At 37.1% G+C, this 14248-nt stretch overlaps 1 protein-coding gene across 2 annotated transcripts in view; it reads right to left on the bottom strand.

Moving 5' to 3' along the window:
- Positions 1 to 11944, bottom strand: part of TFB1M (transcription factor B1, mitochondrial) — a 69084-nt gene extending 57140 nt beyond the window's left edge. Inside the window, exons 1-2 of one of the 2 annotated variants that reach the window (XM_074309467.1) lie at positions 11755 to 11944; positions 9248 to 9399 (exon numbers count right to left, since the gene is read on the bottom strand). In XM_074309467.1, the coding sequence (XP_074165568.1) occupies positions 9248 to 9399; positions 11755 to 11887 (285 nt within the window). In that variant the 5' untranslated portion in view covers positions 11888 to 11944. Of the gene's footprint in view, positions 1 to 9247; positions 9400 to 11705 lie in introns of both variants that reach the window. The other variant, XM_074309468.1, reaches the window with a different exon arrangement.
- Between the last annotated feature and the right edge of the window lie 2304 nt (positions 11945 to 14248).

Genomic DNA, 14248 nt, shown 5'->3' with positions numbered 1-14248 from the left:
TATATTATTACATACTATTATGCATTATGTACATATAATTATGTTATATTGTGATGTTATATTATTGTATTATATATAATTATATATGTTAGTGTTACATGATGTTTGATTAAGGAATCAAGGAAAGCTTCAAAAAAAAGAATATCATCTGAATTGAGATTTAAAGATTTCCACAGAGACTTACATGAACTGATGTTAAGCAAAGAGAGTAGAACCAAAAGAACATTGTACATACAACAAGATTATGTGATGATTAACTGTGATGGACTTGGCTCTTTTAAAAAATGAGGTAATTCAGGCCAATTCCAATAGACCTGTGATGAAGAGAGCCATTTGCATTCAGAGAAAGGGGTTATGGGGACTGATTATAGATCATAACATAATATTTTCACCTTCTATTTCTGTTGTTGTTGTTTGCTTGTTAGCTTTTTTTTTTCACTTGTTTTTCTTTTTGATCTGATTTTTCTTGAGCAGCATGATAAATGTGGAAATTTGTTTAGAAAAATTACACACGTTTAACATATGTTGGATGACTTGCTGTCTAGGGCAGGAAGGAGGAACAAGGAGGGGAAAAATGTGGAAAACAAGATTTTGAAAAAGTGAATATTGAAAATTATCTTTGCATGTATTTTGAAAAATAAAAAGTTATTGTAATTTTTTTTTAATTAGGGAAAAAAAAAAGATTTCCACAGGTAGAAGGGGAAAATAGTACAGGCTTAGAAGAAAAGCATGATGAAAGTCTTAGGGAAAAGCATGATAGGAAGAACACAGGGCTGCTGAATAGTCCAACATGGCTAGAACATAGGTTCCATGGTTAGAGGGCCAGTGGTACTAAATCATGAAGGCTTTCCAATGCCAGTCTAAGGAATTTCAAGCTTTTCAGGTTTAAGCAATAAGAAGCCACTAACAGAATCTGATCTGAGAAGTAATGACCAACACAAATTATAATCTTAACTCTAACATGCCTCTTTAAAATGAGTTTATTACAGTGTAGGCAGATACCTAAGAATGACTAAATTTCCAGCTGGAATAAAACTTGGATTGTTTTTTCCACCTAATTTTACAGATAAACAAAGTGGAGCACAGGCAAGTTCAGTGTCTTGATCAAGATTACATGGGTAGGAAGGGAGCATCAGAGCTAGATCAAAGCTGCAGAGGCAGCTTGGTGTAGAATGGTCACAAACTTGCCTGTCTATTGACCTCTCAATATCATCAGAAGGAAAATACTCCATAAATTTCAATGGTTGTTAACAGAAAGGAGGAGGTCTGATGATAGATGTTAGGTGCTTAAGGACATAATTACAGCCCATTTCCATAACTGTTTCCTTTTTTCTCCTCTCATTCCTTCTATTCCTTCTGAACTCTGTCTAAGAAAAGATGGAGCTCTCCTGCAAATACCTTAACTCATAAAACCATCTTTTTTATCTCTTATCCACCTGCCATTTAAGGAATACTTTGAGAAAAGTGCTCTGATTAAGATATTAAATTTTAATTTTGAAAGAATTTTTTGCCAGCTCTAAGTATAGACTTAGGCCATTCTCAAATATTCACTGGATGCCTGCTGGTATATGATATAATATTATTGAAATTCATAGTAAGAAACACTGCTGTAATGAAATTTAACAGGAAAAACAAATAGATATAACGGAAATTAATATAACCAGTACTAAGATGGAGGTGTTGAATCAAATAATACAGCCAGAGAGGAAGTACAAAGTGGTAGGAATTCTTTGTTTGGAGTCTAAAGACCTGGATAAAGATCCTAGTAACACCACTTAATTGCTCTATGATTGTGAGGAAGTTATTGTTATTATTATCATTATTATTATTAGTGAGGCAATTGGGATTAAATGACTTGCCCAGAGTCACATAGCTAATGTTAAGTGTCTGAGGCCACATTTGAACTCACATCCTCCTGGCTCCAGATCTAGTGCTCTATCTACTGTGCAGTCTAGCTCACTTGTGAGCAAATTATTTAAGGTTTCTGAGGTAGTTTTCTCAAAATGGGTGCCTCTACTATCTATTTAATAAGATTTTTGTGAAGAAATAGTACCTGTTGGCCTTGTTCTTATTTTTAAACTGCAATAACAGTTCCTCCCCCTCCCCATGCCATTTCATTTCTCTAGCCTTAGTCCCTTCCCCTACAACTGCAGCTCCCTTTTTATGTTTTAACTTCCCCCCATTAATATGTAAGGGTTCTTTAAGGGCTGGGACAGTCATTTTGATTATATTTGTATCCCTAAAAGTTTAGTGTGTAGTACTACATACTAACAGAGGGAACATTTTAATAAATGCTTGTTTCCTTCCCCCTAGTGAAAGCTTAATAAACACTTTCTCACCTGACTTAGCTGGTAACCCTCTTTATTACCTACTTAGTCAATCAAAGCAAAATACATTCTCCCAGATCTCTTCCTTTTCTATATTCTTTTGCTTTTACCATAAACAGTAGATGGTAAAGACAGAATCAAATATACCTTATTTTAGCATCAAAAAGATTGAGAGCATATGGCTCCAATTTCTTATGGACCTCTCTCTGTATCAAATCAATAAACATCCACCAAACATCTACCATATGCTAAACACTGTGCTAAATTCTGAGGAATCTGTAAAACTGAGAGAATGGGAAGATGGGATATCTAGGTTTAGGGGGAAAAAATAATGTCAGTTTTCAACATGTTGAGTTTAAGATGTTTCCTTGACATGTGATTTGAGATATCTGAAAGGTAGTTGTAGATGTGAGAATGATAGTTAGCAGAGAGGAAGGGAAATGTTATGGAGATTTGAGAGTCGTTAGCATAGATGGCTATTAAACCCATAGGAGCTGATGAGGGAGAAGAAAAAAAAAGTACAGGACGGAATCCTGTGCAACACTCACAATCAGAGAGCATGATCTGGATGAGGATCCAGGAAAGGATTCAGAAGTAGTCAGAAAGGAAGACAACCAGAAAAGATTTGTGTCCTAAAAACATAGAGAAAAGAGGGTATCTATTGGGTCAGTATCCCAAAGAGATCATAAAGGAGGGAAAAGGACCCATGTATACAAAAAATGTTTGTAGCATTTCTTTTTTGTAATAGCAAGAAACTGCAAAATGAATGGATGCCCATCAATTGGAGAATGGTTGAATAAATTATGGTATATGAATGCTATGGAATACTATTGTTCTGTAAGAAATGACCAGCAGGATGGTTTTAGAGAGACCTGGAGAGACTTACATAAACTTTTGCTAAGTGAAGTGAGCAGAACCAAGAGAACATGGTACGCAGTAACAAGATTATGTTAGAGAGATTATGTGATGATGAATGGTGATGGACTTGGCTCTTTTCAACAATGAGGTGATCCAAAGTAATTCCAATAGATTTGTAATAGAAAAAATCAATCATATCCAGAGAATGAACTGTGGAGCTTGAATGTGAACAAAGCGTAATATTTTTATCTTTCTGGGTTTTTTTCCTTTTTTTTTTTTTTTTTCCTTCTTTTGAACTGATTTTTCTTTCCCAACATGACTAATATGGAAATGTTTAAAAGGACAACACATATATTTAACTTATATCAGAATGCTTCCTGTCTTGGGAAGAAGGGAGAAAAATTTGGAACACAAAGTTTCACAAAAATAAATGTTGAATTGTTGGTGGAGTTGTGAATGGATCCAGCCATTCTGGAGAGCAATTTGGAACTATGTCCAAAGGACTATAAAACCATGCACATCCTTTGATCCAGCAGTGCTACTACTGGGCTTATATGCCAAAGAGATCTTAAAGAAGGGAAAAGGACCCACATGTGCAAAAGTGTTTATAGTAGCCCCTTTTGTAGTGGCAAAGAGCTGGAAACTGAATGGATGCCCATCAGTTGGGGAATGGCTAAATAAGTTACAGTATATGAATGCTATGGAATATTACTGTTATATAAGAAACAATGGGCAGGTCGATTTCAGAAAAGCATAGAAAGATTTATTTGAGATGATGCTAAGTGAAATGAGTATAACCAAGAGAATATTTTACACAGCAACAACAAGATTATGTGACAGTCAATCCTGAAGGCCGTGGCTCTTTTCAATAATGAGATGATTCAGGCCAATTCCAATAGACTTGTGATGGAGTGAATCATCTGCATCCAGAAAGAGGACTGTGGGGTTATCACAACATAGGTAATTGCACCTTTTTGTTATTTTTTTTCTCATTTTTTTTCCTTTTTTGATCTCTTCTTGTGCAGCATGATAAGTGTGAAAATAGGTATTGAAAAACTGTACATGTTCAACATATATTGGATAATCTGCTGTCTAAAGGAGGGGTTGGGAAAGGGAGAAAAATTTGGAACAGAAGGTTTTGTGGGGATGAATGTTGAAAATTATCTTTACATGTATTTGGAAAAACAAAATACCACTGAGGAAAAAAAGAAAAGAGAGTATCAAGGAGGATAGAGAAATTGACAGCATCAGTGTCTGAAGAGAGGCCAATAGTATTCTATTATATTTATATACCACAATTAGTTTTGTCATTCTTCAATCACTATGTACCTATTCTGTTTCCAACATTATTGATGTCACAATGAGTGAGGTCATTAATATTTATGAAACGTCTCTTGCTGTCAAGATTTCCTTGGGATATCTGCTCAGCAGTAAATTCTCTGTGTCAAAGAACAGGAATAGTTTAGTAACTTTTCTTACATAATTCTAATTGTTTCCAGAAAAGTTGGATGAATTTATAGCTTCCCAAACAGTGGATTAGATTGTCTGTCTTTCCTTCCACAGTTCCTAAAATATTGATTTTTATCTTTCATCATCTTTGGTAATTTGATGGTATTGCCATAAGAAAGTAAACTGTATTCATGAAAATTTTTTTGGAAGATTGAGCTGCTGAGCTCATTTGCTTTTCAGTCTTACCTAATATATTCCACTGACCTATTTTTTTCTACTTTAACTATCAAATTTAAAGATTTTGATGACTGCCGCTTCATTATTTAGTTTGAAACTACAAGGTACCCCTTCATTCCAACCTTTTAAAATAATTATTATTTCTTTTGAGAGTCTAAGATAAATTTTTTTCTAAAATGATTTTATTATTTTGTGTAGTTACAGACAATCACCCCTTAGTAGTCTGTTTGCTATGGCAAAAAAAATCTATAAATTAATTTGGATATAATTACTTTAATTGTATATTTGTGGTCCATGATAATATCTCTATTCCTTTAACAAATATTCTCTATTTCTTGATTTCTATAGTCTTTATAAATCATACATAAAATCTTTTTCAGAGTAATCAACAATTATCATATCTATTTTACATTTTTTTGAAAAGATTTTTCTATCATTTCCTCATTTTTTTTTAGAACTGAATAAAAATAATGGTGATTTTTTTTTCTTCAATTTATTTTAGGTATTGCACTTTTGCATACAGGCAACATTATAACTATACTTTGTAGGGAAAGTAATGATGTGCATATAACATAGTCATTATTAGTAGCTTTCTACACTGGTGAAATTACAGAGAGGGAGGAGAAAAAGGAAGAAAAGAAGAAGGGAGGGTAAAAGAGAAATGGTTTAGAAGGAAGGAGAAAGGAGGGAAAAAAGGAAAGAAAGGAGAGAAAAAGAATGAAGGAAAAAAGGAAGGGAGGGAAGGAGGGAGGAAGAAAAGAAAGAAGAATGGATTACTACTTAACTAGAGCTATTAATTGCCCCAATTAAGTTTCTTCCTTGGTTCTCTGGAGTTTTTAAGTAAACCATAATGCCAAATGGAAATAGGAATAATTGTTTATCATCTTTACTAGTATTTATAGTTTTAATTTCTCTTTTACTGCTATAAGCTTTTTTATTTTAATTAAATTCTATTAATATTTATTAAGTATTCACATAATTAGATGCTAAGAGACTAGCACTAGAAAAAGTAGAGAAAACTTGGTTTCTATGTTTGAAAAGCACATGACTTAACTCACTTAAGCTGGGAAAAAATATGTGTATATTTGTACGCCATCTTTGGGGAAAGAGATTAATTTGGGAACAAATTTAAATGTGATACACCTCTTGCCTAGTAAAGAAATATATTACACAGGAAGCAGGAAACTTTATGAATTTCAAGGGCATTGCCTTTCACTATTTCACTATTTGGAATATCACATACATCTTTGAAAGAACAATGCACTTGAATTTAAGAGATCTGGACTTGTTTTTTTTTAAAGTGCTAAACACTGGAATATGGAACTCCACATGCAGCAAATAAGTACTGGATACATTGGATCTACTGCTTTCTTTGATCTTGGGCCTGTATCCGTATTAATGAAGACATTAGCTTTTATGTAATCTTTTTAAGAATTGGTAAACCAACACCACTAAGTCTTTTTCATATAAGAAGTAGGTCTTACTACTCAGTACAAACGGCAACCCTTTTGCTCCATAGTAATTGGCCCTGACCCCCAACATCCCGACCACCATGTCAAGAGAACTGAGTTGGCAATGATTTTGGCACCACTTATTCCTGCATGGGAGTCATGTAACATAGGGAAATGAGGAGCACTGCTAATGACTGAGGAAATAGGATGCCCCAAACTACACTGCTTCCACTGACAGAATGTTTAATTGGTGGTGCTACAAAGAATGAAGTTACAATAAGTTTTTGATGCAAATATCTAACTGGTCACAGATCTGATGAAGAAGCTGTCAGACATGGTGCACTGGCCTTTCATAGTGGTAAATGACATAGGCAGGACTAAGGCCCAAGTGAAGGGGAGATCAAAAGTTTCTGTCCAGAAGACCAAGATGAAAGAAATTGCTGAGCTTCCCTTGGGAAGACTGTCACAAATGCTGCTGCACCAGTACCAGCCTACTTCAAGGATTCCCAATGTCAGGTCACAAAGAATGCTGGGACCATTTGTCTCAATGTTCTCTGAATCAACAGGGGGCAACTACTGCTGCCATTGCTTTGGCTTAGACAAAAAGCTAGTGCTAAGAGAAATGTGCTGATCTTTGACCTTGGAGGAGGTACTTTCAAAGTCTCCCTTCTTACCATTAAAGATGGCATCTCTAGAGTTAAGTCACTAGAGCGGTGAGGACTTTGCTAACAGATGATCCATTGCGATGGTCTTCTCTGAAGGGCTCAGAATAAGTCCTTGTCAGGATAAGGAAAAGTCCTTGCCCCACGTTGTGGACGCCAATATGTAATGTGCTGTCGTCTCCAGAAACTGCTGACCGTTCTTTGGTCTAGAGGAAAGACTTCTTCTTCCTCCGGAGAACCACCTTAAGTCTCTCACTCTCTTCTCTCTCTTCTCTTCTCTTCTCTTCTCTTCTCTTCTCTTCTCTTCTCTTCTCTTCTCTTCTCTTCTCTTCTCTTCTCTTCTCTTCTCTTCTCTTCTCTTCTTCTCTCTCTCTCTCTCTCTCTCTCTCTCTCTCTCTCTCTCTCTCTCTCTCTCTCTCTCTCTCTCTCTCTCTCTCTCTCTTCTCTTCTCTCTCTTCTCTCCCTCCCCCCCCCCCTTTTATCCTCCCAGAGAATGGGCATGGGATAACCCAAGGGCTTCTGGGAAAAATTTCTTCAACTACTAAACTTGCTCCTCCTAATCATGCAAGCTCCTCCCCAGGAGTTCAAAGGGGTTAAACTCCTAGTAAAGACCAGAACTAGAGAATTATTAAGTACCAACTTAGCACTTAGTAAGAACCTAACAATACATCATTTCATTTCTGAGTCCAAACAAAAGCCCAAGAAGTACAGTAATGAAAATAAGAAGGCTGTCTACCATTTATGCACCACTTATCAATGTTGAAAATACACCCTCTTTTATGGTACCCATATCAGTACTGAAACTGTCCCCCTCTGTGAAAGTATTAGGAGGATTTTAACTTTTAACCCCCATGTCTGTTTTGAAGAGCTCAATGCTGATCTCGTCCATGCACACCGGCCCCTGTGAAAAAGGCTCCAAAGATACCAAGCTAGATAAACCAAAAATTCAGGACTATATTGGTGGGTAGTTCCACTCAGATCCTCCAAATCCAGAAACTTTTACAGGACATCTTTTATGGCAAGCAGCTCTACAAGAGTATCAGCCCTGTTGAGGCTGTTGCCTGTGATGCTTCTTAAATCCAAGAATACACAGTCCTTGTTGCTGTCCTTGGAACTGAAACTGCTGACTGGGTCCTAACAGTTCTAATCCAACTATCCCTACTAAGCAAGCTTTACCAGCCACCAGCCTGGCCTGCTTCTGTTTATGAAGGCGAGCAATTGATGACAAAGGACAACAACTGTTTGGCAAGTCTAAGCCCCAAGAATCCCCTTCCTTCCTCTGTTCCTCAGAATGAGGCGACATTTGGCATCCACATAAATGGCAGCTCAATGTTTCTGTTGTGGATAAGATGAACGACAAGAATGACAAAGGTTGTCTGAGCAAAGGCGAAATGGAGCATATGGTTCAGGAAGCTGAGAAATACAAAGATGAAGATGAGAAGCAGGGAGATAAGATGTCTTCCAAGAATTTTCTTGAACTTTGTGAGGGCTATTGTAGAGGATGAGAAACAACAAGGCAAACTTGGTGAACAAAAACAGAAGATCCTTGACCAATGTAATAAAATAATCAACTAAGGAGATAAGAACCAGACTGCTAAAAAGGAAGAATATGAGGAGCACTTGCAGAAAGAACTGGAGAAGATTACAATTACGGGGAGTGGGGGAGTGTCCAGGGGTAGAGCAGCTCATCTGGAGATGCTTCTTCCAGACCCATCATTAAAGAAGTTGACTAAATGTATCAGAATAAAGAACATTTCACACAGCTTTCCAAAAACTGAGAGACCTAAATTTTTAAGGAAGACAGAAGTTTAAAAGTATGATTTTAAGCTACTGTGTAAATTTTGGCATTCTGAATACTTGAATATGTACAGAGAGGAAAAATGAATAATATTGTACTTTATCAATACTATAAACAAGTGGAAATACAAATCTTGTCCTAGAGAATAAAATATATTTAAAATTGGTCCCACAAAAAAAAGGTCAACTATCCCCTAATATTATAAATGTACAAAATTAAAATGTAATATAAAAAAGCCTGATCAGTAATTCAGGATGCTAGTTCTAAATTATGTTCAAGTTGACAGAAAATCACATACAACTCCCTAAAACTACTCCCTTATTTTAGTAAAAGAAAACAATCACCTAAAGAGTGGCTATTTCTGATAAACTGAGTTTACCTAAAATAATCTGCCTGTTTAGCTTCTATGCCTAAAGCTTAAAATTAAATGTTTGCCCATCAAAATAAACAACTTAAGTTTCTTACCTGTAACCCAGGAATAAAACGAGTGTCCTTTTCAACCACAAGAAGATCAGCTACTTCAGCATTAAGAATAGATCTGGTAATGCCACCTGGCCCAGGGCCCACTTCATACACATGAGCATTTTTTAGATTGCCAGTCTTTCGTACAATCTTATCTAGGGGGAAAAAATTAAATATGTATGTATGTATGTATCTTGTAAAATACCAATCTTGGAAGTGAATTTATAAGTGAAATGAGTATGCAAACACCCATCAATCATTTTCACATGAATAATGACTAGCATTTCTATAGCATTTTAAGGTTTACAAGAAATTTTACACTTTTTTTTTAGTTTTACATTACTCATTTGAACAATAGTATGAAATAGGTGTCATTACCATCCCCATTTTATACATGAGTAAACTGAGGCTAAGAAAGGTTAAATAATTTGCCCACTGTCATATAGCTGGTAAGCATTTAGGTAATACTCAAATTCAGGTCTTTCTGTCTCCAGGTCTAGCATTATATCCTGGAGAGGAACTCTGGAGAGGCATACTTGAAACAAAGTGTTAACTCAGTGGAATTGATGAGATGATGGTTCTCTAGTTCATATATATACTTAGTACTTAGCATGGCGATGTTCTCTGGTTCACACATCATCAGTGTGCTGCAATGATGTAATTGTAATGAAGTATTTAAGGGCTGAGAAGGATTGGAAATAAGACATTCCATTTTTGACTAGCTTCCTGGTGGCTGTCCTGCCTCCTTCACTCTTCCACTAAGACCAAGGTCTCAGACTGATCCCAAGGTCCTACAGAAAGCTAGACTGAACATTACAATATCCACTATTCCATCTATTGATAATTTTAAAATAAATACCTTAGTAAACAACATATAATGAGCACACAGTATTTATCTTTAATTGCTGTTCAGTTATTCTAATTCTTTAAAAACCTGTAATAATGTAACTGTAATGGTTGAAAAGTTTTGAATTTGGGGACTTTCCTTTCTTTGTTCATTAATTAAAATAAAATAAAAAAAAAAAAGGCAGCAGGCTCCAAAGACTACTTTTCTGAAAACTCTTAGAAACCTCCATATTCAACAATACACATACTCTCTTTCTCTATCTGTCAATGCATTAGCTAATCCTCAATATTTTCTATAAAGATGGAGAATTAGAAGAGTCTAGGTAAGCACACATTCCTCCCTAAAAAACTGTGGCTATGTCTATTGTCACTGAGCTGTCAGGAAGGAAGATGGCAAAGGCTCCTGGAAAAGTGAGAGAGAGTTAGTGATGCTGAGTTTAGCAGCAGCTTCACCACAGGACCATTGTTGATATATTTTCTCCATCTTCTAATCCAACCAGCAGCCTGAAAACAAATGTATCAGAGGTTTAATAAACACTAATTGTATCCCTTCTCTTCTCTGTTTTGCAGGTGAATTGACAAGAGTTTGGCAGTACTTTTTTCCTGTGTATGAAAGGCCTATTCTATTACCACAAAAACAACTATCTGAAAGAGAATAATTCTAAGATAACATGAAAAATTTACATAGGTCAGGTTCAAGAGCTGAGGTTCCTGACTCCCTGTGGAATACTCCCTCCGCTTGCTGCCTGAACTGAAATGAACTAAATGAAATAAACAAGATCATCCATCAAAACACAGGAGTGGGTTTGACTCTTATGTAGGGGAGCTGTGAAGGGTCAGGCCTGAAGTCAGGAGACTCTTCATGAATTCACTCCAGCCCTAGACACTTCCTAGCTATATGACCCTGGACAAATCATTTAACTCTGCTTGCCTCAGATGCTCATCTGTAAAATGAGCTGGAGAAGGAAACTACTCCATTTTCTTCCACAACACTGAAACGACTGAACACCAAAGAAATTTATTTAATCCAAAGGGTGATTTTCTAATAAACGGCACTTGGATGGAAATTCAAATCTGCTAATGTGGCACAGAGATACATCCAATTCAATAAACGTTTATTAAGCACCTACTACGTGCCTGCCAGTGTGCTTATGGGCAGGGGAATAGCAAAAGACAGTTCGTATTTTCTCATGGAATTAGGGAAAAATAAAATATTTATTAAAAGTTTGAATTCTTAGGATTACCACAACTTTAGGTTCCCCGTCCCCAGCCCCAATGTTAAGTATTGGTAGGCACGGAGAGGTCTTTTATTTAAGCTTATTAAATGAATGAATTCAGAACCTCACTCCAAAGCATTTGCAAAAAGTTTACACTTTAAAAACCCATAAGACTTTTTTCCTAGACCAAGTGCAGCTCTGAAAATATTTAAGTTTATATATAAAGTTAGGTCAACACTGCACGTGTAATAGAAATAGATCTAGACTGAAGGAGCCACAGCTTCCCCACGAGAAGGCGCTGACAGGAGAGCGCGTGCACGCCTCCCGATTGCGCGTCACGCCTCTGAAGTCCACGCGCACGCCTTCAGACGCACAGCATCACCGGCCCTTTCCTGTACCATTCGAACCACGGGGAGGAAGCTCCGGTAGTGTCAGGACTTTATCCACCTGTCAGTCTCAAGTCCAGGAGGAAGTTCTGGGATAGTTGTTTTTGGGCTCGGAGTCCGAAAAGTTTAATGATCTCTCCGATCGTGGGCAAAGGCGTGAGGCGGAAAGCAGCTTGCTTTACGTGGGTACCCATGAGTCCGGCGCAAGCTCCTCCTCACACGAGTCTGGACAAGAGACCACCCCTCTCGGATGCCGTCTCCGATTGGGTCTGGCCGCCGGAAGTTGCCAAAAATCGGAACAGGAAAGCCCGCCTCCTGACGTAAACGTCCTGACTCCAAGTTCCCGGGGATTGCCCTTTCCCCTACCCTTCGGGAGTCCTGTAGCAGCAGCAGCTAGCGATTGGGCTCTGCTGTCTGCTTTCCGGTGCTTCCTCCACAGCAGCCAATCATCTTCCTTTGAATAAATCTGCCTTGCTACCTGGGCTCCAAGAACAAAAGCAAATATTAAGAGCATTTTTTCAATGTTTGTGCCCGCCGCCTACTGTGTGCAACCTGTCATGTGCCAGACTCCGTCTTTAAACAGCATAATAGATGTAGTGTTTGATGATTGAATAATAGAGAAGCAAAACAAAGTTCCAGTTGACGGGTTGTAATTAACAAGCATTCCTTTCAGCTAAAAAACACTTCCTAAGTATCAGAGAGACTTCCTGGACAAAGTGGCAATTGAATTAAGGGTAACGGGAATAGAGAGCTCTGTAGGCAAAGGCAAAAGTGTGGTAAACATAAGCAACCACCTCAGCAAAGACAAAGTGTAAGGTGAGAGAACGAGCATGAGTCCAGTTTGTATGGAGGAGAGGCTTTTAAGATAAAGCTGGAAATAGGAAATGACATCGAATTGTGGAAGATGAAAATTAAAATTAAAGTAGCCGAAAGTCATTTATTGAAATTGAATTCATCTTATCTCATTTGTGAGGTCATGCTCCTCCACTCTTGAATGCAGCCACAAATCATCACGTTTGCACATTTAAAACCACCCTTTTTTAGAGAATGGCACCTCTAAGTTCAAAACTTTGAATTTAGGCCTGCTAGTCATAACCTCTAATCTTACCTTTCTTATTCTTCATTCACATTGCCCCTAATCTTAGCTCTTACTTGTGACCTCTTGATTCTTACCCTCTAGCTGTATTAACATTATTTTGCCTTTTCATACCTCCTTTTCCAGTTCTAACTTCATGGATTTCTATATAAATGCTGCCATTATGACTACCTTAGAATCCTTTGCCCACTGAACTTCTCAATCACACTTTTGAATCCTAACCTCTGGAATAATTTTTACTATTTAGTTTGTGCACTACTGCTCTAGAACTGCTAAATGCTCCAATAAACTATGAAACTATATACTTATCCCTAAATAAGCCCCATGGCTTCTCGGGCATAACCTTAGTGTTTGACATTTCTTTCTTGCTAATTTCATTAAAAAATCAGTTTTGAGGTTTTACTGATTACATCACTAAATGTCTCCTGCCATATAATTAGGCCCACAGGTACATGTCCAGGAAAGATTTTTTTCTTTTTTAGCCATCCCCCTCCTTATATTCTTGTATTACCCTCATTTTCTCTGCCAATTCATCATCATACAACTGCCAGAATTATATTTCTTTTGGTATATATCTCTCCTTGAAAATTTGAACCTAAAAAAGGGACCCACAAGTGCAAAAATGCTGGGGAAGCCCTTTTTATGTGTCAAGAACCTGGAAACTTAAGTGGATGCCTGTCAGTTGGAGAATAGTTGAATAAGTTATGGCAGTGGTCCTCAAACTTTTAAAATAGGGGTCAGTTCACTGTCCCTCAGACTGTGGGAGGGTCGGACTGTAGTAAAAAAAACCTCACACTCTGTCTCCACCCCTCAGCCCATTTGCCATAACCCAGCAGGCGGCATAAATGTCCTCAGAAGCTGCATCTGGCCTGTGGGCCGAAATTTGAGAACCCCTGAGTTATGGTATATGAATATTATGGAATATTATTGTTCCATAAGAAATGACCAGCAGGATGATTTCAGAAAGGCCTGGAGAGACTCACATGAACTGTTTTTAAATGAAGTGAACAGAACCAGGAGATCATTGTACATAGCAACAGCAAGCTTACATGAAAATAAGTTTTGATGGATGTGGCCCTTTTTAACAATGAGGTGATTCAGGCCAGTTCCAATGGTCTTGTAATGAAGAGAGTCATCTGCACCCAGAAAGAGAACTGTGGGAACTGAGTGTGGATCATCAGAACGTGGTATTTTCATTCTTTTTGTTGTTGTTGGCTTGCAATTTGTTTTCTTTCTTATTTTTTTTTTTTTTTTTTTTTACTTTTTGATCTGATTTTCTTGTGCAGCATAATTGTGGAAATACTATAGAAGAATTGCACATGTTTAACATATATTGGATTATTTTCTATGGGGGAAGGGAGGGAAAAATTTGGAACACAAGGTTTTGCAAGGTTTTGTTGAATATTATCTATGCATGTATTTTGAAAATTAAAAAAATTTTGAAACTAAGTATCTTGTG

This window comes from Sminthopsis crassicaudata, chromosome 4 (assembly GCF_048593235.1).
Source record: "Sminthopsis crassicaudata isolate SCR6 chromosome 4, ASM4859323v1, whole genome shotgun sequence".
NCBI classification, from domain to species: domain Eukaryota; kingdom Metazoa; phylum Chordata; class Mammalia; order Dasyuromorphia; family Dasyuridae; genus Sminthopsis; species Sminthopsis crassicaudata.
Note: the sequence above shows the minus strand (reverse complement) of the source record. Positions and strands in the feature narration are given on the sequence as shown.